Here is a 21,744-nt window from a genome sequence, read left to right as displayed (position 1 = left end):
ACCTGATCAATTAAGAGTGCTATTGGCCTCCAACTGTTTCCCTCTTACAGCGACCAAACGCGGAAGTAAACAAACCTCTCGATCCTTTCGGTGCCAACCCAGCTCTCCGCATCGCCGAGCAATTCTCATCCTCCCTGAATTGCAACCATTATCCCATATCTGGCATGAGAAAGCCCCTCCATGGTTCTTTAACTGATACCTGTCTGCTATTGCAATCTCAACCTGACAAGCACGATGCTTGGATGGGCACTGAAACGAAATGCTGCCAACGCGAAAGACGCGTCTGGGCCAGGTGCGACCGACACTCTAGTGTATCCCAGCTTCTACTCTCAGTGGAATCAACTGACAAGAGCCTTTTATTTGCAGATGATACCCAAATCGATCAGCCCGACACTCCTGCTCCAGTGTTTGCTGTGCGTGCATTGAAGTCGGCCCTCTTCGGAACCCCAGCTCCTCAAGGGCACCATGCGGAACATGAGACTGGCGACATGGCCGCCGAGAAAGAACTAGGCACAGTCGATTCTGGCACATATGATGCAAAATCCCCTGCAAAGCCACCCGGGATCCTCCTGACACCTGGCACGGGCACGACGCGTCGGAAACGCGTCTCCTTTGGCCATGACGTCAAAGCTGGTGTAGCAGGGCAACAGGGACTGCTAGAGGAAGGTGCAGGGAAATCTCCCAGCCTCTTTGTTGGGAAGGATGGAGATGGCAAAAAGACCAGGCCCAAGAGCAGGTTGACACAAGCCTTGGAGAATGCGAGGAAACACAAGAATCCTCCAGTGACTGGCTTGGAGGCGAGAGACTCTGCACCCGGAGCCACACAGGGCAAGGATATCCGAGAAGATGTTGGTGATCTGGAGCGTGATCCCGACGTAACTATCGACCTCAATGAACCCCATTCTCGATCTGGGAAATACTGGAAAACCTGCTTCGAAACCTACCATGCCGATGCCAAGGCTGAGATGGAGAAACTTGTCAAGTACAAGCAGCTCGCCAAGTCCTACGCCAAAATGAAGGATTCCGAGGCTCTGGATCTGCAGCAAAGGTTGAAGGAGGAGCAAGAACGGGTAAAACGGATGGAAGCCCGGATCTCGGAGACGACCCGACTCGTCGCCTCGGGCGCTAAAGACAACGGCGGTGCCTACGATGACACCATGGTCGCTGACCTTGCTAAGCAGACTGCCCTGGCCGTCGAGTATCGAGAGCAGGTGCGAGAGCTGGAGGAGCTTCTTAAAGACGGCAGTGATCACGAATCCGAGGACAAGCCTAAGCGGCGGAGACAAGGCGCATCCCCACGCACTCAGAGGACACTTCTCGAGACCCAACGCGAGCTGAGAAAGGCACGCATTCAAGTCAGGGAGATTGGGAGACTCAAGGACGAAGTAAATCGACTGAGATCCGATCTGCTATTTGCTGAGCAGAGGACGGCGAAACTGGCCGACGAAAACAAAAAACTTGCTGGCGACCTCTCCCAGAAGAGCTCCAGATCCCTGGATTTGGAGAGGAAGCTGGAGGAATCCAGGACTGAAGCTCGACAGAAGGACCGGGAGTTAAGGAGACTGAAGAGCGAGCACGATCAGTTGAAGGAGAATGCGAAGACCCGCTTCGTTGAGGCCGAACACGTCGTTCAGAAGAAGAACGAGAAAATATCCAGTCTCAAGGATGAGCTTAGGACTCTCAAGACGGAGACGGAGCCGAGACGTCCAGCTCAGACCAAAGACTTGGAGACAGGATGGAAGACCGACCGCGGAAATATCAAGCCGAAGGACCGGGCGACGGCCGATGACGAGCCAAAGAAGTTGCGTGACACGCTGGATAGCGTCCGGCAGGCCAGTCTCTCGAAAGGGCTTAAGATCCAACATACGTCCAGTGACGGCAGGTCTGGGTCCGGCTCTAATTCTAAGGCTTGCGAAGACGAGACCCTTATTTCATCCCGCGCACTCCGTGAGAGAATCCAGGCCGATTTTAGGAAGAGCAGCTCGTCGTCTGTTCTGAGCGACCGTGGGAATCTTCAGGACATTAGGCGAACTAACTCCGGATCCAGTAGCCGGCACTCGTTCCCTTCCAAGGAAAATACCCCGGCCACCACGCTGGAACCTTCTCTGCCAACACATCCACGAATCTCCAAGGTCGGCCCCGGTGTGGGAGACAACACGAACGGGCTCCGAAGGAAGCCGTCGAAGGGGTATTCCGAGCAACGGAAAGTCCCCGCAGCCAGGCCGTCGTCCGCCGGTAGCGACACCGGGCACATTGATCTGGTCCACGGCAACTTTGCCCGTCTCGGCGGTCCCGATGCCAATGCCAGCACTGCGTGGAGCATCAACACTAGCAGGGTGGCTTCATTGCCTGCGGACAGACGGGCTGCTGCTATTGCTCGACTCGAGCGCAAGAAAGCCGAGCGGTCGAGGTCTCACAGTCATTCGGAGCGCAATAAAGAGAATATGCTCTTGTCTTGAGAGGGAACCTCCCTTGGAGGGGGGTTATCACTGTCGTAGCATTTTATTGTAAAGGGGTATTTGCAGGGGCTGTTTGCTTTGACTCGGCGTGAAGATTCAGGGTAGCATAGCCTGGGTGTTTGGGTACCTAATTCAAATTGTATGAGTACATTGTAAGGGTTGTTTTTTACTGTACACTATCAATAGCTAGGAGCTCCGTATGCAATGATGCCGGAGAACATCAAAACTGTCCTCGAGCCTGGTGGTTGGCCAGGGAACTTAAATACCTATGGAGTAGGGGAAAGCAGAGTAGAGCTAGAGGCAGAGGCACCTTGACTGCCCCACCAACACCTTCGTCATTCATTTTCCACAATAGAAGAACTCTTCCTCCTCTTTCCTACCAGCCATGTGACAAGCCCCAACGGAGCCGCGATGCACGACAATGCCGCCAGCATAGAGGAGGAGATCCTGGAGCTCGAAGCCCGATTAGCCAAGGCCAAGGAGCAGCTCAAATCTCACCATCAACGGGCCACCACCCCCTCGTCCCCCAACGGCGTCACCCCACCACCCCCACCGCCGACCCAATCCGCCCACTTCCTCCTCCTCCTCTCCGACTCCGCCCTCCCCCTCGGCTCCTTCGCCTTCAGCTCGGGCCTCGAGTCCTTCCTCGCCCACGGCTCCGCCGCCGCCCGCCGCTCCCCGGCCACCTTCGCCGCCTTCCTCCCGGCGTCCGTGTCCTCCCTCGCCTCGGCCGCCCTGCCCTTCGTCCTGGCCGCGCACCGCGACCCCGCCGCCGTCCCGCACCTCGACGACGCCCTCGACGCCGCCATCGTGTGCACCGTCGGCCGGAGGGCGTCGGTCGCCCAGGGGAGGGCCCTGCTCGCCGTGTGGGAGCGGTCGTTCGCCGACGGCTTGGTGGTCGTCGGCGGCGGCGGCGGGGCGCGCGGGGTGGAGGCGTTGCGCGGGTTCGGGAGGCTCCTGAAGGGCGCGTCGGGGGGAGGGGAGTACGCCGTCCCGCCCGTGTCTGCGCACCTGGCGCCGCTGTTCGGGGCCATCGCGAACTTGGTCGGCTTGGGGCTGCGGCAGACGGCGTACGTGTTCATGCTGAGCCACGTCAAGGCGCTCGTGTCGGCGGCCGTGAGGGCGGGCTTGCTGGGGCCGTACCAGGCGCAGAAGATGCTGGCCAGCGCGGCGGTGCAGAGCCTTATCGCCGCGGTCATCGAGAGGGAGTGGCATACCCGCGTCGAGGAGGCGGGCCAGAGCGTGCCGATTATGGACTTGTGGATTGGGAGGCATGAGATGCTGTACTCGAGGATCTTTAATAGCTGAATTGCGAACTGCGCACCCATCTTAGGTGCTTTTGTAATATCATCATGTCACGACTTAACAGTCAATTGGCAGTGTTTCTCCGGTCCACCAATGCCCGTCTCTATTATACACAACCGGGACCCTATGCATATCCCCCTCGCCATCAATCACTATCGCTATCATACGATACAAGCGGCCCCGAAGGCGCGGCAGCTTTAGGCTTCGACGCAACCGAGACTCTCGCGGCATTCAAAGCCGCCAGCGTATTGCTGGAGAAAATCCCGTTTTCCTCAGCTGCCGTCTGCTGCTCCGACCAAGCCTCACCTCCGGCCTGGCCCTCTCCCGCTTCGAGCATCAACCGCTGCTCGTACTCCAGGTCGTAGCCCTCCCTCCCCCTCGGGTTGACGGCGTTCGCGCCCCTCGCAAAGTGGACTTCATCCGGGGCCTCGTAGCCCTCGAGGCCGTAGCTGCTTTCGATCTTCCTCCTCTTGCGCGCCTCGGGATCCTTCCCTTCTATCTCGGCGACGAACTCGGCGGGGAGAGCTCGCCTGATGGCATCGGCCGCCTGCTCCTCGATTAGGCGCGCTTCGCGCTTCTGGGCCAGCGGGTTCGGGTCGGCGGTTGCCCAGCGGACATTCAGGGTTTCGTTGTTGTCAAGAGCTTGGTGGGCCATTGCTTCTTTTGCAAATTCCGCGTTGGTCTCCGTGGTGTATGTGATAAATGCGACGCCTCGGGTGTTGAGAACTCGAACTATGGGGGGGGCGCGTCTTGTCAGCCAACGTCCGTCCTGAAAGACCAAAGGCACGATATGCGGGGGATACTCACTCCTCTCGACCTGGCCCCATTCTGCAAAGTGTCGCGAAACGATTTCCTCAATGTCATCCGTGACGTGTATCCTGCCGACATAGATCGTCCTATTGCGCCTCATGAAACTTCCAACGCCACCCATGTCATCTCTGTAGTCGCTGAACTTGTCCCGCCCAAAGCAGTCGACGTTGGGACTGAAGACATCGTAGACCCCAGGCAGGCGATGCAAATATTCGCAATCCTGCCCACGCGGGCACAGCCCCCGGGCGAACCAGATGCAGAAGAAGCTCCCGGGGACCCTGTCTGCGCGCGTGTACCCGCTGTCCTTGGCAATGTTGCACCGCCCTTTGGCCTGGGTTTTGGACATATAGGCGTCCTGCCGGTCGCCCCCGGACCACTTGGCGTACCAGATGTTGAATATGGTGCCAGTCTGCGGCGGCGGCTCAGACGCGAATACTGCAGGGTCGACCTGCGGCCGCGCCGGCCGCCTTTTCCTGCGGATGATCTTCTTCACTTTCTTCTCCGCCGGTGCGGCTACTTCTGTGCTGGTGGTGGCTAGGGCGAGGTCCTGCGACTCCTCGTCGTTGCTAGGGAGGATATGGGCCTGGACATCAGCCTGGACATCAGCCTGGATATCGGCTTCGACGTCGACTTGGACGTCGGGCTGGACGTCGACTTCGGCCATGATGGCAGAGCAACGGCGCGAGTCAGGTTAGTGGTGTATTGACCCTCAAATGTGTTTGGATTCGGTACGGAATGCGTGCGTTGAGAGAATTGCGGAGAGAGAAATGGTAAAATAACAGGTCAGGAATCACTTTTCTTGCCAATTGCGAAGATGCTCTAGGATAGCGCGCACGGACCAAACTAGTTAGAGAAGGCGAAGGCGGTGAGGCTGTGAGTGCCACATGTGGCGTTAAATCCATACCCCCCACCCCACCGAAAACCCCACTGCTCGCTCCCCTCTATCGAGGTCTTCAGCGCATTTCGAGGGGCCGTTTGATAGGCTATCAACACTTTGTATGATAGTTACTTAGATATTCGCAAGTTTGTCGCTTCACTTGCCAGCTTTTGCAGCTTCACAAAACTCAGCTCGAACCATACTTCAAGCTGCTCACTCGTCACTCATTTTCACCCATTTCGGCTCGTTCTCGCCGTCAAGATGGTGAACATCACAGAGAAGATCAAGGAGTATGCCAAAATTGAGACTCTTCTTGGGCAGATCAGGCATGATGTTGACAGTCACTTAGGATTGAGGAGGAGATGAAGAGGACACAGAGTAAGTACTCGACCTGGGAATAATCGAGTTTGGGCGAGAGACACTGACTAAAGCCACTCATAGAAAATAAGGCAACTGGTAAGTGTTTAATGGACGAGAGATCAGGGTCAATCCCATGACTTACAGTGACTTGCGCAGAATATCACCTGGGTCTTTTGAAAGGGTGCGTGAAGCTAGCGAGCCAAGGGCGGCCTTCCCATCCACTGACACCGTCTCTCCTAGAAAACTTGCGCGACTGAGAGCGCAGCTTCTGGAGCCGGGTCCCGGAGCGGGGGGTGGCGGCGGCGCAGGTTTTGACGTGAGCAAGAGCGGAGACGCCCGGATAGCCTTGGTCGGCTTCCCGTCGGTGGGGAAGTCGACCTTCCTGTCCAAGGTCACCAAGACGAGGTCAGAGGTGGCCGCCTATTCCTTCACAACACTCACGGCCATTCCGGGCGTGCTCGAATATGGCGGCGCAGAGATCCAGCTACTCGATCTGCCGGGTATCATCGAGGGCGCTTCCGAAGGCAAAGGCAGAGGCCGCCAGGTTATCTCGGCAGCCAAGACGAGCGATCTCATCTTGATGGTTCTCGATGCCACCAAGAAGGCAGAGCAAAGGGCACTGTTAGAGGCTGAGCTGGAAGCTGTGGGTATCCGGCTTAACAGGGAGCCGCCGTGAGTGCCCCGAGAAGACCCCCATTTTTTTTGCTATCACCACTCACCTGCTGCAGGAATATCTATCTTAAACCGAAGAAGGCAGGGGGCATGAAGATCACGTTTCAAGCACCGCCGAAGAGTCTGGACGAGAAGATGGTTTACAACATCCTGCGAGATTATAAGCTCCTCAACGTTGAAGTGCTTATTCGGGATGAGAACGCCACGGTAGATGACCTGATTGATGTGATCATGAAAGACCACCGGAAGTACATCAAGTGTCTTTATGTCTACAACAAGATCGACAGCGTGTCCCTGGACTTCCTGGACAAGTTAGCACGAGAGCCCCAAACCGTGGTTATGAGTTGTGAGCTTGACCTGGGCATCCAGGATGTTGTTGATCGGTGCTGGAAAGAGCTGAAACTCATCCGGATCTACACCAAGAGGAAGGGCGTGGACCCGGACTTTAGCGAGGCTTTGATTGTCCGGAGCAACAGCACCATTGAGGATGTCTGTGACCGGATCCATCGGACACTGAAGGAGACTTTCAAATATGCCCTGGTATGGGGTGCCAGTGCAAGGCACATACCTCAGAGGGTGGGGCTAGGGCATCCTGTGTCAGATGAGGATGTCGTCTACATTGTGAGTGGTTGGAAAGCATGAGGAGTGGGCGGCCAATTCAGCAGTGGGAGTGGCAGGCTGGAAGAGAGAAAGGATGGTAGTGGTCTTAACGAATTAGGCCAATTCACAATCTCGGGCATCTGAACTTGGAAGCACTGCGTGTATGAGGAATCAATTCTCTCTGGTCATCATTTCATGTCGTAAAAGCCCCTGTATCCATCCATCAATCCCTGCCATTGAGAAACCAAAGAACGCCGATGCCAAGGTCAATAGACCAAATGTTCCCAAACAAAAGCTTTATCGAATGCCGGGTACAGCCAAGGTGCCGAATGAATGATACAATACAGCTCGGGAGAAGACAATGAGTTCGGCTGGTCGAGGACCAAAGGAGCCCCTTCAGTCGGCTTTCGGAGGATCCGCGGGCCTGCTGCCAAAGAGACTCTCGCCCTCCAACTTCTTAACGGAGGCCTGGGCGAAGAGCGACTTTGGCTTGACCCTAGATTTGCAGCGATACTTGTTAGCTCTAGAACGGGGCTGCATTTTTGGGGGTTTAAGGCAGATGCTGCCGTCGGAAGCGGGGTGGTAGAACGTACTTCCCAACCTGCTTGTTGCGGAAAGCGTTCAGCTTGGCCGTGCAAGGGCTCATGATGTTGTCCGACGGGGAGACATATTTGGTCCTGGGGATCGCAAAAGGTCAGCAATCTGGCCAGCTGGGCTGAATTCCAGTTCGGAGTGGTCTGCACATACTCGCCCTGCTGCATCTTGTTCTGCAGCACCTGTCGGTGGTATTCCATACTCTTAACGTCAGGCTTGCCGATGGGCTCCTGAGCACTAGCCATGGCGGCGTTGGCGTCCTTTGCTGAGAGAGCTTGGGACATTGTGTGGTGATGTTGCAATGGACGGCAGCAAAGAGTACAGTTTGGAGGTATCGTTTGGGATCTGTGTCGAGGAAACTTCGGCGAGGCTGGTATGGTTGATTTATATGTCCAAGTCTAAAGAAGTCAGACAATGTCGCTGAAGAAAACTGCGTTGAGGGCCGAGGTTATGAAGCGGGGGGTGCGTTTGATTTTATGTATGACAGCTGCAATGTGCAAGGTGCATCCAAGGAAGGGATGGATTTTTTGCTGATGCATGTAAACAGACTGCAGCTCTGGCAGGGCAACCACGTACTGCAGCCCCGGCATGTGGCCCGTGCACCGACATTCATCCAATGATTCAGCTGAATTCCTCCATAAATGCCAGTATTTAATACTGCATTAATTTGTTGCTACATACCGCACCTCCTGCGTAATTTCAGATTCTGACTCACTCAACACCCATGCTGGTCTCTCTCTACCTATCTAGGTTGACCTGACAATATTGGACCCTGGTTCCGCCTTGTTGACTTTGTACTGGACCAGCAACTGTGCTGTCTTCTCCTTCTGTGCCTGGATCTTGGCTGCAACCTCCTTGCCACGCTTGTTCTCATTGCGCCCCATCTGTTGCAGGTGAACCTCGTCAGGACCGTCTGCGAGCCTGAGGGTCCTGATCTGTGCCCACATGTTCGCCAGAGGGGTGTCCTGGCTAACGCCAGCGCCTCCGAAGGCCTGAACTGCCCTGTCGATGACGACCAGCGACATCTGGGGCACCAGCACCTTGGCCTCGGCGATCTCGGTCAAGGCTGCCTTGGGCCCATACTCGTCCATCTTGATGGCTGCGTTGAGGACAACCAGACGTGCAGCATCAATCTCGATACGGGACTTGGCAACCCATTCGAGAATGACTCCGTGCTCTTTCAACTGCTTCCCGAACGGTGTTTTGGTTGGGTCATTGATGCGCATGAGCATCCATTCCAGCGCCCGTTCCGACGCCCCAATTGTTCGCATGGCATGGTGAATGCGGCCCGGTCCGAGTCTGCCCTGGATGATCTCGAAACCTCGACCTTCTCCGAGGACAAGGTTGCTTGCCGGTACCCGAACATTGTCGAAGCTAATGTGCCCGTGACCATGAGGAGCGTCGTCGTATCCGTACACCGTGAGCATGCGGTGGATGGTGATTCCCTTGGTGCCTGCTGGGACCAAAATGACAGACTGCTGCTGGTACGGATTCTTGTTTCCAGGGTCGCTCTTGCCCATAACCAGATAGATCTTGCAACGAGGATCACCGGCTCCGCTTGACCACCATTTCTGCAGGCTGCAAGTTAGCCACGGGCAGGGGAGGTCTGGATTCCCAGGAACAAGTTCCATACCTGTCCGTTAAGCACGTAATCATTGCCATCCTTCTTGATGCTCATCTCAATGTTCTTTGCGTCCGAGGATGCAACTTGGGGCTCCGTCATCAGGAATGCCGACCGGATCTTACCGTCCATCAGCGGCTTCAGCCATTGGGCCTTCTGCGCGTCATTGGCGTACTTGGCCAAGACCTCCATGTTACCCGTGTCAGGGGCTGCACAGTTGACTGCTTCCGAGGCTACCCTTGACTTGCCCAGCCACTCCGCCATGAGTCCGTACTCGAGGTTGGTAAACCCGGGCGACTCTTTGTAATGGCCCTTGGGCAGGAACATGTTCCAGAGCCCAAGAGCCTGTGCCTTCTTCTTCAGGTCCTCGACAATTGGAGGATAAGTTTCCCATCTCGCCTCCCCAACTCCGACCTGGGCTTCGAGAACGGGATCAGCTCTGGGTTCGGGCTCCGCGTTAGTTTAGGCGCAGGGACAATAGTGTAATTGATATTTTTAGGTGGATGGTGGATACTCACGGAATGCATTCCTCCTCCACGAACTTGGCGACAATATCGATTGTCTTCTTTGCCCTGTCGCTGACGCGATCGCGGACCTGTACAGAAAGGGTTGAGCAGAGGAACAAGACGGCAAGGGAGCTCAAAGCTTACTGCAATGGGGATGTTGGAGGACATGGCGAAGGTAAGACGGATATCAGTTCAAATGGGGATGATTTCTTAGGATAGCACAGCTACATAGAATTGGAGTGGGAGGATGCCATGCCAGCATCATGGAGACTGCAAGTTATTAGCTACGCAGTAGGGAGCTGACTACGATGTTGCTGCCGAGGTACAACCACGGCCACCGGAGCTCCAATGTGCGGGGCGCGGAGATCCAACTCCTAAAGTGGCGTGGTTTGTGGCTCAGGGCCTCGGGCTGTCGGTTACCCTGTGTAAAACTGCGTGTACTCAATACACATACCTTCACCTCGCCGAGGAACCCAATGAAACTCCCGTCTCGTCCCATCTAATCGTACCATTAACCCGTACTCTGCACGGGCAGTCTAATGAGCGCTTCGTCTCTCCGATGTGTTTCTTAGGCAGGAAACTTCCATGGGTTCATCAGACAGCCTGGCTTCATAGGGGTAGGCAGGCACCTGCTTAGTTCCCTTGGATTATGAAATCCACGTCACCTTTTATTTACCACTCATACCACACACGTGTACGTGAACATGTAGTGCGAAGTACTCCGTACTAAACCGCATTCCCCATCGTCCCATTGCGGCCGCGTCGCCTCACTTCAGCCCTTCCCGATCAGGACTTAGCATTCTTCATGACAGGTGGGGCTACTGCGAGGACTGATCAATCACACCTTTGTCGCATCATGAGCGATCCTTTTTTGGGGGGTATGGCTTGAGCCTGGAGCGTGGGCAGACTCCCTTTTTGCTCAACATGGACCTACTGTGCATTTTTTCTAGAATTCCCGCCTATACAATGTGCGTATATGCGCTAGGCACTCCCCTACGAGTTTACCGGCATGTATATTCCTGTAGGTACGTGTATAGGGGGCGGGAAGCGAGGATGATGACGTACTTGAGGCAAGGCTGCCTTGTCTATCCGTACGCAGCATCGATCTGAATCCAGAATATTATGGCGCTATAATTAGGACTTACGTACTCGGTGGGTTTAGCGTGGGTTCCTGGTGGGCATTGGTGTGGGTTGCAGCCTCAGCTGGGGACGGACCGCGAACCCCTCCATTTGGAGGGGGAGCCTTGTTACCCACCCTTGTCCCCTGTTTAGGTAGGTAGGTAGTGAGAAGCACGATAACTTGACAGGCAGGTAGGGTCATTTAGAGCGAAAGCCCTCGACGACCTGACGCCGTCGTCATCACCGTTCGTTCCGCGCATCTCCCCCTCCCCCTCCCCCTCCCCCGGTTTACAAGCAGCCTGTCACCTCTCGCTTGGTTATGTGCGAAGCCATATAAGGAACACCTTCAGAAATTTCCCCGCCTTGTTGCGCATCTTGGCGGCTGTTCTAGCTGCTGCGATTGAAACGTTCCTCGACCGCCCACGGGCTCCCTTCCAAACGAACTGCCGAATCTCGTAATCTGTCTCTCGCCTTGAATCCATCAAAAAAGATCATGTTCGATTCGTCCACTCGCTAGCCCCCCATCCGAACGTCGCCAGAGACTGGGTCGATCTACCATCGATAACACCCAACTTGTGCTGCGCCGACCAGCCCGCCATTAACATGAACATAATGCCAAAGAAGTTTCGCTCCGTCCGCGTCAAAAATGGCAGTCATCGCCGGAATAAGTCGTCAGAGCCGGGCCAAAAGGTGCGTTCGCCGACTCGATCGGTTCGACTCCAAACAATGCACTTGTTCGATGCTGAGACCACCTTTAGTCCCGAACCATGACAGCCGAGACGTTCTTCTCGATGTTCAAACCGGACTCCGCAAGACAAGCCCAGAAGGAGAAAGAAGAGGAGGGGAGAGAGACAGCCAAGGCATGAGAGACCCATTTTCGACTGCGCCTCTCGTGTGCAGTAGTCCGTAAGGTGCTAACTGATGCATGACAGATCAAGGAGGTTTCCCAGCTCCTCAAGGAACAAGATTTGGATGACATATCTCGCGAACATATCCGCTGCGCTCTGAGCTCCAGGTTCGCCGCATGGGACCCAGACAAGGCCATTGAGCTCTTACGCCTCCAACAGGAAGCGTCTGCAGGCATCGTGCGGCCTTTCAACCCCCACGTCCGCATGCTCGGCGCCGAAAATAGGGAGAATGTCACCTGCTATCTCGATTCGCTCCTCTTCGCCATGTTCTCTCGGCTGGATGCCTTCGAGTGCATGCTAAAGAACGATGCTGGAGACGAGAACCAGAGGAAGTTGGCAACCCTTATCAGGCTGTGGGTTAACCTCCTGAGGACCGGAAACCTCATAGATACAGATATGGTAGGCGATATCCATCTAGACGCTTTATTGCCACTGTTAAATTAATATGCACCAGACCCAAAATATCCAGGAGGCACTCGCCAGTTGTGGTTGGAAGGACGCCCAGTATCTCGAGCAGCAGGACACGTCCGAGGCATTTGCTTTTATCACTGAAACCCTCCAACTTCCGCTTCTGACCCTCCAGGTCGATCTATTCCATCAGGGAAAGGGGGACAAGGACGACCACAAGGTGGTCTATGAGCGCCTCCTGAACCTGGCTGTTCCGCCAGATCCTGACGGGAAAGGCATCAAGCTTGAGGACTGTCTAGAGGAGTACTTCAACAACCAAGTCGACGTTCTCCGGGACAGCCTGGAGGAGAAGCACGGGGCAGATGCGCCATCGCTACTGAAACACCGCAGCACCATCCGAATCGTTGCTGTCGAAGACGACCCAGAGGTACCGGATGGTGCCGCAACCCCGCCCTCGCAGCTCGAGGATCCGACATTATTGAGGCGGTGGACAGTGCAAACGTCCGAATCTCTTGCTTCTGGCAGCTCCCTACCTCCACCAGCACTCCGACATCGCTCGACAAGCGTCATTCGACGGATCGTGGTGGACGAGGAGGGACGCGCGGAAGAAGCAGATTCAACCAGCCTTCTTCAAAAGGCAAAGCAAACAGGATCAACCGTGGTGAAGGCCGTCACGATTCCCGCCTGGCAGTTCTTCCGCCTGATACGTAAGCCCCGGGACTATCTACCTACACCCCAGCGATTTGGCACTAATTCCTAGATAGCATGGCATGCAACCTCTAATTCCGAGCCTCTGAGCGATGTCGAGGTTGCAAGCCAATTTAACAAACGACCTGTTGTTGGAATATGTCTCAAAAGATATACCATGACTGACCAGGGGATCCCAATACGACAGAACACCTTTATAGACATCCCCGAAAGCATGCGCCTCCCATACTTCATGAAGGTGGACGACTTGAAACTCGGCCAGGAAGCATATGGGCTAAGTGCCGAATACAAGCTCGTTTTGCAGTCAGTTGTTTGCCATCGAGGCGACTCGCTCCACAGCGGCCACTACGTGGCGTTTGCCCGTGCGGCGCCAAAACTACTGACGGACAACCGGCGACACGATCGCGATCCTCCGCCAGACTACGAGGAGGAACAGTGGGTCCAGTTCGACGATCTTCACGAGGACAACCGGGTTTCCTACGTGGACGACCTCAAGCAGTCTCTCCGAGAGGAAATGCCCTACCTCCTCTTCTACCAGATCGTCCCAATGGTCGAGATGGCAACCAGCTCTGCCGAAGGCTCGGTCATCGAGCCGCCGTCGTACAACGAGTCCGCAGTTAACCCCCAGACACCCGTCCCAGAGGCCGACCGTCCCGGCTCTATGTCCAGGTCGACCAGCGGATATTTCAGCTCCAGCACGACCCTCGGCCGGGGCCATGGCCCGGGCATCCGCTTCAGCTCTGAGCTAGAGCGGCCCTCGAGGCTCAGCCTGGACGGCGGCCCGTACCTCACGGTGAACGGCTCCCGGCGCGGCAGCGTCGCCGTCTCGGAACCGACCCTCGCCACCACCCCTGGCGCCGTCACTCCCGAAGGCCCCGGCACCCCGGGGGAGGAGTCGACGGCCACCCGGCTGTCGCGCGCGGCGGCGCGGTTCGCAAAGTCCGGGAGCAGCAAGAGCCGGCCCGGGTCGCAGGCCGGTGAGGGCCGGATCAGCATCACCATGTCGCGGCTCGGGGGCCTGATGCGGGCGAGCAGGGAGCCGCTCGTCGACGGGGTGGAGGCGGCGGCGGCGCCGCCGGAACAGCCCGAGTCGGAGGGCGGACGGGCGCAGGCCGACGGCACGACGCACAGCAGGGAGGGTGGCCGGCATTTCCACGTCCACCCCCACCCCCACCCCCACCCAAGGAAGGACCGCGGCAAGTCGAGGAGCGGGGATGAGAAGGATAGGGAGAGGAGTGGCGCGAGGGGGAGGGAGAAGGAGAGTGATAAGGAGAGTAAGACGGGCGTTCCCGAACGGGAGTGCCTTGTCATGTGAGGAAGGTTGTCGGGTCGCATCTAGTCTCCAGCCACCCGGCTTGGTGACCGTTCTAGACGGGTGAAAAGGTACGGTGTTGATGTCTTTTCTTTTCCTTCTAATGGATACAGCATAGCATGTCGGGCATATGAGGCGCCATAATAAGAGGGCAACAGGGGCCCGATAAGGCTAAAGAGGGTGGGGGGTTGCATGCAGCGGTTGCATAACGTCATGATACCAAAGATACACGACTGACTACCTGGAGTGTCGGTTGAGTTTATTTCAGCTTCTGTTGAACGACTGTATAATAAATCAAGCATATAACTTCACAGCACAGCGAAAATAGGGTGGCTGCTGGAAATAGCAGAGGAGTCCCGGGATGGACAGGGGGGCATGGCTGGCTGGCAAACAAGACACGCGAGGACGGCAACCTGGATTAGTGGCTGTTTCCTCAGGTCTGAATAATCATTCATCGCATTTGGCATCGTGTGTCTCGTAACTACTACTAAGAAAATCCTTTAGTGGGAAAGAATGCGCGTGTCCACTAATCCGTAGGGGGCACCCATCCAGCAAAAGCCTCTCCGAAACCTCCTAACTACCTATTGTAAGGTTTATCTGGATATTCATATTCGGAGGCACGGGCCCCCTGGAAATAGGGGACTCGTCAAAGACTCCTTCCGTCTGTACCCGAGCCCCCACCCAGCCCCTAATCCTCATCCGCGAGCTTGTCCGCCACCATCTGGGCCGCCTTGTTGACGACCTTCTCGGGGGGCCGGGTCTCGACGGGCTCGGCGGGGCTGCTCAGGCCGGTGATGGGTGACAGGGCGCCGCTCGGGGGCCCGGGGACGGGGATGCGGATGTCCTCGGGCGAGCTGGGGATGTACTTTGGGTCGAGCCCCGGGATGTGGATGCGCTTGGCCTCGTTCTGGTAGGCGGCAGGGATGATCTCGATGATCTCGTCGCGCGGGAACTTGAGCTTGGGGATCTCCATGGTCGAGCAGTGCATCAGGTAGGCGTACAGGACGCGCAGAACAGACTCGTGGGCGATGATTAGGAGGTCGTTTTGCTCGCGCTCTAGCTCGAGGATGATGGGCTCTAGGCGGACTGCCAGGTCGTGGTAGGACTGGGGGATGGTTAGTCAGAATGAATTGAGAAGGACAAGGAGAAGGAAGAACCAGCTAGGTTTTTGTAGGTTTAGTTGCCACTCACCTCGGCGCGGGGGTATCGATGGTGATAGGGATCCAGCTCATGCTTCTCTATCTCATCGGGATAGAGACGGCGAATGACGCGCTCGGACAGCTTCTCGCATACTCCCGGGTTGATTTGGCTCATCTGCGAACGCTGGCGGACCTTATATCCCTTCTCCTTGAGGTAATCCGCGGTCTGGATCGTCCTCAGTCTTGTCGATGTCCACACGGTCAAGGGCCGAAGCGGAAGGTCGGGCCCGCCCTGGGCAATAAGCGCTTGGCGTTCCTGCTCCCTGTGCTTGAGTAGCATTTCCGACATCTTGGCGGCATATGTGCGGCCATCCTCGGAGAGGGGCGCATCGGCTCTGTAAGAGTCTTCCTCAGTCGTTATGCCGGCGCGCACGAAGAAGGTGGTGCGCGACTTGATGTGCAAATTGGTCAAGTAGAAGACGATGCGGTGGGAGAGGTAGTTGAAGCTGACGTTGTTGTAGAAGAAGGTCTGGCCGGCGTTGATCATCTTGACGTAGTTCAGCTCATTCTCGTTCATCGTCTCGAAGGCTGGTATCTTCATCTCAATGCGCCGGAGATAGAGTTTCGCGGCCTCATCAGGCTCCATTCCATGGAACTAAGGCCGTTAGCACTTGAGCTTGGACGCCGACCATAATTATTTTTTTCTTCGACTCACGTCGGGCGACGAGATCTTGACATTGCGGGCATTCTCTGTGAGGATGCGATTGTCATCAACATACGACTCTATGAAGAGCGTCTGCAACGACCAACAGTCAGTCACATATCCATATCCATCGACGGAGGCAGCCATGAACACACCTGGACATCGTGCTTTCCAAACTCCTTGGCAAGAGACCGGCGCCCACTTGCTGTGTGGTTGACGGCGTCGTAGATGGCAACTTGACCATTCTCGTGGTTCAGCCACGAGTAGATGTCCTCACGACACTTCTTCAGGATCTTCTGTCGTAGCATTATCGACGCAGGAGATGCATTCGGAAAGAAGTAATCCTCCGGGATTGAACCCCCCTGACCGACAGTGGCCCGGCGATAATCTCCAAGATGGAAGATGCGCGTCTTGACCCCCAACCTGCCCGTGTTGTTAGGAGAATTCAGAGCGTCGGAAGAAAAATGCAGCCAGGACTCACCATTGAAGGTACCGAGCCATAGACACACATATGTGGCTGTATAGTTGTCAGCGGTGCGGCTGGTCGTCTGGGTTAGGCAGGCTTACGTCTTGCCCCGAGCAGGAAGCCCAACCATCACAATCGCAATGCGGCCGGAGTGGAAGAGCCTCCCAGACATGGTGCTGTACAGCTGGGCGGGAGCCAGATCTCCCTGATCCTCTGCGATGTCATGGATGGCATCGATAAAGGTCGAACTCCTCCTTCGGTAGCGCGGCGCGTTGGCCGCAATCTCTGCGGTACTGGTGTCGTCAGCGCAAGGGTTATCAAGATCATCGGTCAGCTCTGGACGAGGGAACGTAATCAAGGCATCGGACAATTCGCTCTGAGCTGGAGGGGCTCTGGCGGACTTGGCTTTGGTCACCTCGACCTCGGCATTCTCTTTATCAACCATCTTGAGTAAGATGTGCTTTGGTTCGCAAAAATGTGGGTTGTTTGGGGGGGAAACAGGTGAAACGAGGAGAAAAGCAGTTGCTAAAAGTGAAGAACAAAGTTGGAAAGGAACCAGAAGAGCGAGACTAGGTACAGAGGAAAGAGAGATGTTGGAAAAGTCGCATGGTTTCGGAGTAAATACGAACTCAGAAGCAAGATCGAGAAGACTCACAGGAGGGTATCCATCGCTGCGCCGTGCTGCCCTCAGGTGTGACGAGCCGCAATATAAGCCGTAATAAAATCCACACAAACAAGCCGCAGCTATGTTGAGCAAACAATGGCTCACAGAGAGTGACCTGTACAAGTCGTGATGTTGCCACAGAGTTGACAAACTAGGAGAATTCGAGATAACTGGCCGATAACCTCCTTTACAAGTCGAGCTGTGTCCCCCTCCAAAGTCCTTTCACTGAAACAACCTGACTAGGGGCCAACTCTACCGGCAAACGGCAACTGTTGCTGTGTCCAAGTTTGGTGTTCTGAGTCGAGAGCAATGCTGGCAAGCTCCACGACAACCTTCTGATTCAAAGCCGGGCTTCTGTCCGTTAGGCCTAGGCACAAGACCAAGTCAAAACTTGAGTAGCAAGAGTGGTAAGATAAGGGCGTTTCTAGGTGTTTAATTGAGCACAATGGGGTCTGCTTGGCTAATGTGTGATCCACATCATAGCCTTACAAGAAGGCAACTCGAAATTGGGTGTCTGGGCCTGGCAAATATGCAGAATCACAGTCCGGGCTCAGATCGGGTTGTTCCGGCCATTAAGCTCCGCCATCTCGGGACTGGTGACTTGCAACCCGGAAATTGAGAGGCGAATTATATTCACACCCTAGGGTAAAGCTCCGATTGCTGACAAGCTCCATCCATTGGCTTGCGCTGTCTTTCATCCCTTAACCACATTTTAAACTCACCCCATCTGTGGTTTAGCTTATCTTCTCCATATCATTGGCTGCTGCCCTGGTTTTTCCACTCCGACCGCCCGTGGCCGAGAGACAGAGCTCGAAATTTTTGGTTCCAGCTTCACCTCGTCAAAAGCTGCCTCTTGGATTCAGGAATAAATCTCTTGTCAGACAGCAACCCGGCGACCACTGCAAGTCAACAGGCTACTTCTGCTGGACGTCTGGAAGTGACCAAGCTTGGAATCAATCGAGACATCTTTTGTCCTTTTTATCTGTCCCATCCAGATTTCCGTCACCTGTTTTGGGCCACTTGCGAGCATGGCGTCCAGCTCAGAATCGCCTCTGGCCTTCTTGGGGAACAACCCCATTGTTTCCAGCGCATCAGATGTCCTGAGGTCATTCTCCGAGCGTCGCGATAAGTTGGGCTTGTCCAATCCCGGCACTGTTGAGAATATCTCGAGGGAGGTTCAGCGCGATGTCTTCCTCAACAACCTGATGTTTACGGGCATCCGGGCCGACCTCACCAAAGCCTTCAGCCTCTCTCCCCTGTTCCAGGTCTCCCATCAGTTTGCGATGGGCGAGCGTCTGAACCCTTACACTTTTGCCGCCCTTTACGGAACCAGCAAGGTTTGTCGCCTCGTCGCGTGCCTGCCATATGCTGCCTAGCTAAAACCATGTCTTCTCCAGGTATTTTTGCAGGGCAATGTGGACAATGAGGGCCAGCTATCCACAAGATTCAACTACCGATGGGGCCCCTCAACAGTCACACGAACACAATTCCAGATCGCCCCCGGTGGCTCAGGTCAGGACATGGCCCAGATTGAACACGAATATACTGGAAAGGACTTCACTGCCTCCCTCAAGGCCCTGAATCCCTCTTACCTGGAGGGTGGCCTCACTGGTATCTTCATCGGCAGCTATCTTCAATCCGTCACCCCGAAGCTGGCGCTGGGACTGGAGGGTGTCTGGCAGCGCGCAGGTCTCACCCAAGGCCCCGAGACTGCCGTCTCCTACGTTGCTCGATACAAGTCGGACGACTGGGTTGCCACTGCCCAGCTGCAGGCGCAGGGCGCCCTCAACACGTCGTACTGGAGACGGCTTTCCGAGAAGGTACAGGCCGGCGTTGACATGACCTTGTCGCTCATCCCTGGTGCGCAAGGGATGCTCGGTGGGGGATTCCAAAAGGAGGGTATTACGACGTTTGGCGCGAAATATGACTTCCGGATGTCGACTTTCCGAGCGCAGATCGACTCCAAGGGCAAGCTCAGCTGCCTCCTCGAGAAGCGAGTCGCTGCACCTGTCACCCTGACCTTCGGTGCTGACGTGGACCATTTTACCGTAAGATCTGAATGCCGACGTGTCGACACTTAGAATAATATGCTGACAGCCCTCTACAGCAAACATCCAAGATCGGAGTTGGTATTTCCATCGAGGCTGGCGGGGAAGAGCTCCATGAGCAACAGGAGGCATTTGGCGCGCAGCCATCTCCCAACATCCCGTTCTAAAGGCCCCGTCTTTGTCGAACCCACGTGCCTTTCTGGCATAGCAACCGCTCCGCTCCGCTCCGCTCTGCCCATGTACCAACGCCCAAAATAACGACGACCGATGGTGCTGATCTGCAGGCGGATTGCTTTTCGCAACTTCGGCTCTCCTTCCGTCTTCTCTCTGTGTTTTACTACCATCAGCTCCAGCAGCTCCCGTCAACGTCCACAATATCCTGCGTCGGCACCGATCCTTGCATGTCACACCGTGGACAACAATAGACATGGCGCATTTCTGGGTTCTCATGCAAGATCTGGTGACGCGGCGCCTCCTCTTTCTTCGACACCCTTGGCTGCTCGGACTGTCCTGCTTATACTTGCGATAGACGGGGAAGGGGGTTGTCTGTGTACTATAGAAGGTTCTGCTATGGGGAGAGGCCTCTAGCAGCATCCGGCTGGTGGAAAGGCCATGATCCCTAGGCAAGGCGATCACCCTAGGCTATGGCTAGCCTTCTCATTGGGTGAGGCTGATTGGCAATTAATGTAGATATAATGTCATGCATGTATAAATTGGATGTGAGCGAACACGAAATCGAGGCGCAATTCCGAGTCATTGGCTATGGTATCAAGTCGTGCTCCGGAACCTTGTGGACGACAGGGGACTCCTCCATGCCAAGCTTCACGAAGATTCCACCAGCGATGTTTACCTTGTGGTGTCTCATCTGTCCGGGCCGTTAGTCCTACTTGCAGCTCGTCAACTTGCGACCTGATCAGTTGCAAGACTCTGGACGACCCGGATATTGAGACACCGGGCTGGCCTACGTAAGCGTCGCCCATATTGAGTTACCAACAGCGGCGGCGACATTCCCCAATCTGGTCGAGAATAGATTGCGGTTTTGAGTCGGCCACCTGCTGGAACAAATAATCCCATGCGGCATGCCTGGCGCCGCGCTCATTCAGTCGGCGAGATGTCACTTCATTTTGAGGAGAAACCGCACACGGGGTAACAAATAGTATGAGAACGGACAGCCATGGCACAGGTGACGAGGGGGAAGGCCAGGCCAGGATACCTCCGATCCCGCGATCACCACCAGGTCTCGAATATACGTTTCACAGCCTGTGCATTATTCCAGTTTCTCTTACCGCCTCTAATATCGCCAGGCTAGTTCCTGGTAGCTGGATATGGGTCTCCCCAGCGAGGAAAGCATGGAGGGGGCTAAGGGGGGCTTGGCATCTGCACACCAACCGCTCAATCTTGGCTGGTGTTCGGTTTTCTCCTGAAATCCCGGTGAACTTGCAACATAAGCCTCATCGTGAGTGTAACGTAGTGCATCTAGACCGATGGGTCTAGAATCTAGCGTTGTCTGACTCGAAATACCGGGCCTAAATACGTTCCCGCCCCATTCAGCCGCTCGACTCTTGTTGCGAACAAGCTTTTTTAATATCGCCTATACTGGGTAATGAGTGGCCATAAGTACATAAATTATATTACGCAACCCTACCATACCCATCTCCGTCACTGAACCCCGCGGTTTGCTGTCAATATTCTCTCTGACCGCTTCAGACAAGGGTTCGGCCGACTCTCTGGTGATGCATGCACAACATGCCACAGGATTATCGCGTCATACGTCGTTGAGCTGTGCCGTGCAAGGTCAGGTGCGTGCCGAACACACAAATCGAGGCTAGGATCTGAGTCTCCAAGAACCTACGTCTTGAAATCCAGCCCCTGGTGTCACCATATATACACCTCTTCTGGAGCTATAAGCCTCCAATATTGTCCCTTGGCGCCTTACTTGAAGTAGGCTATGGGGCCAGGAAACCATCCAAGTCCGCGGTCCTGAGCCGCGTGATTTCCCCTCATCTCAGACGGATGCTCATGAATGAGAGAGACGTGCTTGGCCCGGATTTGGACCGCTTCGGGCCCCAGACCAGGTGCGGGTGGTGCTGTATACTTCCCATTCTATACCTGGTGCTTCCGCAAGAGACGCGTGTCGTGGTTTATATCTCACGCCGTGCCGGGCCTATGAACTTATTAGATCGCGAGATGACATCCCGCTTGGCCATCGACCTCATCGTCCGGGAGCCACATCAAGCTGTCTAGCGGCCACGATCGTTTCCGATGAATTGCTCTTGTTGCTCATGACGCCATCCAACGCTGTCAACAACTTCGAATGCCCTCCGCGGAGAACGGCCCAATAACCGGGGAGAGTGTATGATTGGTGTAAACCGCCGAGGTGAGTGTGCGTCGTTCAGTTGTGGGGGGGGGGGGGGGGGGGCGGGGGGGGGGGGGGGGGGGGGGGGGGGGGGGGGGGGGGGGGGGGG

The 21,744-nt window shown here is 55.6% G+C and overlaps 7 protein-coding genes across 7 annotated transcripts; 4 read left to right on the top strand and 3 right to left on the bottom strand.

The window, feature by feature from the left end:
• Positions 1-26: 26 nt before the first annotated feature.
• On the top strand, positions 27-3,767 carry QBC33DRAFT_493782 (putative urease accessory protein UreF-like protein; the record flags this gene model as incomplete). The annotated part of the gene is made up of 3 exons (XM_060425513.1): positions 27-281; positions 353-2,418; positions 2,929-3,767. Exons 1-3 carry the CDS (start codon positions 235-237, stop codon positions 3,765-3,767), a joined length of 2,952 nt encoding a protein of 983 aa, XP_060282285.1. The 5' UTR covers positions 27-234.
• Positions 3,746-5,342, bottom strand: QBC33DRAFT_541721 (uncharacterized protein). Its single transcript, XM_060428191.1, has 2 exons — positions 4,572-5,342; positions 3,746-4,496 (listed from the first exon to the last, which is right to left on the bottom strand). Exons 1-2 carry the CDS (start codon positions 5,236-5,238, stop codon positions 3,910-3,912), a joined length of 1,254 nt encoding a protein of 417 aa, XP_060282284.1. The 5' UTR covers positions 5,239-5,342; the 3' UTR covers positions 3,746-3,909.
• Positions 5,343-5,488: 146 nt separating this feature from the next.
• Positions 5,489-7,328, top strand: QBC33DRAFT_541717 (GTP-binding protein 1). Its single transcript, XM_060428190.1, has 6 exons — positions 5,489-5,741; positions 5,801-5,829; positions 5,893-5,907; positions 5,968-5,992; positions 6,052-6,483; positions 6,540-7,328. Exons 1-6 carry the CDS (start codon positions 5,713-5,715, stop codon positions 7,123-7,125), a joined length of 1,116 nt encoding a protein of 371 aa, XP_060282283.1. The 5' UTR covers positions 5,489-5,712; the 3' UTR covers positions 7,126-7,328.
• Positions 7,329-7,479: 151 nt separating this feature from the next.
• On the bottom strand, positions 7,480-9,972 carry QBC33DRAFT_578977 (acyl-CoA dehydrogenase/oxidase; the record flags this gene model as incomplete). The annotated part of the gene is made up of 7 exons (XM_060431105.1): positions 7,480-7,579; positions 7,677-7,760; positions 7,831-7,937; positions 8,469-9,248; positions 9,311-9,737; positions 9,817-9,893; positions 9,949-9,972. The coding sequence occupies 7 exons, from the start codon at positions 9,970-9,972 to the stop codon at positions 7,480-7,482; spliced, it is 1,599 nt and encodes a 532-aa protein (XP_060282282.1).
• Positions 9,973-11,526: 1,554 nt separating this feature from the next.
• Positions 11,527-14,262, top strand: QBC33DRAFT_578976 (ubiquitin carboxyl-terminal hydrolase 14; the record flags this gene model as incomplete). Its single annotated transcript, XM_060431104.1, has 5 exons — positions 11,527-11,613; positions 11,682-11,783; positions 11,856-12,230; positions 12,286-12,946; positions 13,004-14,262. 5 exons carry the CDS (start codon positions 11,527-11,529, stop codon positions 14,260-14,262), a joined length of 2,484 nt encoding a protein of 827 aa, XP_060282281.1.
• A 685-nt stretch (positions 14,263-14,947) lies between these two features.
• Positions 14,948-17,012, bottom strand: QBC33DRAFT_515977 (elongator complex protein 2; the record flags this gene model as incomplete). Its single annotated transcript, XM_060426117.1, has 6 exons — positions 14,948-15,364; positions 15,451-16,053; positions 16,114-16,194; positions 16,257-16,524; positions 16,583-16,618; positions 16,669-17,012. 6 exons carry the CDS (start codon positions 17,010-17,012, stop codon positions 14,948-14,950), a joined length of 1,749 nt encoding a protein of 582 aa, XP_060282280.1.
• Positions 17,013-18,259: 1,247 nt separating this feature from the next.
• On the top strand, positions 18,260-19,446 carry QBC33DRAFT_559972 (putative mitochondrial import receptor subunit tom-40 protein; the record flags this gene model as incomplete). The annotated part of the gene is made up of 3 exons (XM_060430019.1): positions 18,260-18,568; positions 18,629-19,279; positions 19,339-19,446. The coding sequence occupies 3 exons, from the start codon at positions 18,260-18,262 to the stop codon at positions 19,444-19,446; spliced, it is 1,068 nt and encodes a 355-aa protein (XP_060282279.1).
• Between the last annotated feature and the right edge of the window lie 2,298 nt (positions 19,447-21,744).

Source organism: Phialemonium atrogriseum (assembly GCF_030411735.1).
Source record: "Phialemonium atrogriseum strain 8032-3 unplaced genomic scaffold QBC33scaffold_16, whole genome shotgun sequence".
Taxonomy (NCBI): Eukaryota; Fungi; Ascomycota; class Sordariomycetes; order Cephalothecales; family Cephalothecaceae; genus Phialemonium; species Phialemonium atrogriseum.
The sequence above is the reverse complement of the archived record's forward strand: the minus strand, read 5'-3'. Positions and strand labels throughout refer to the sequence as shown.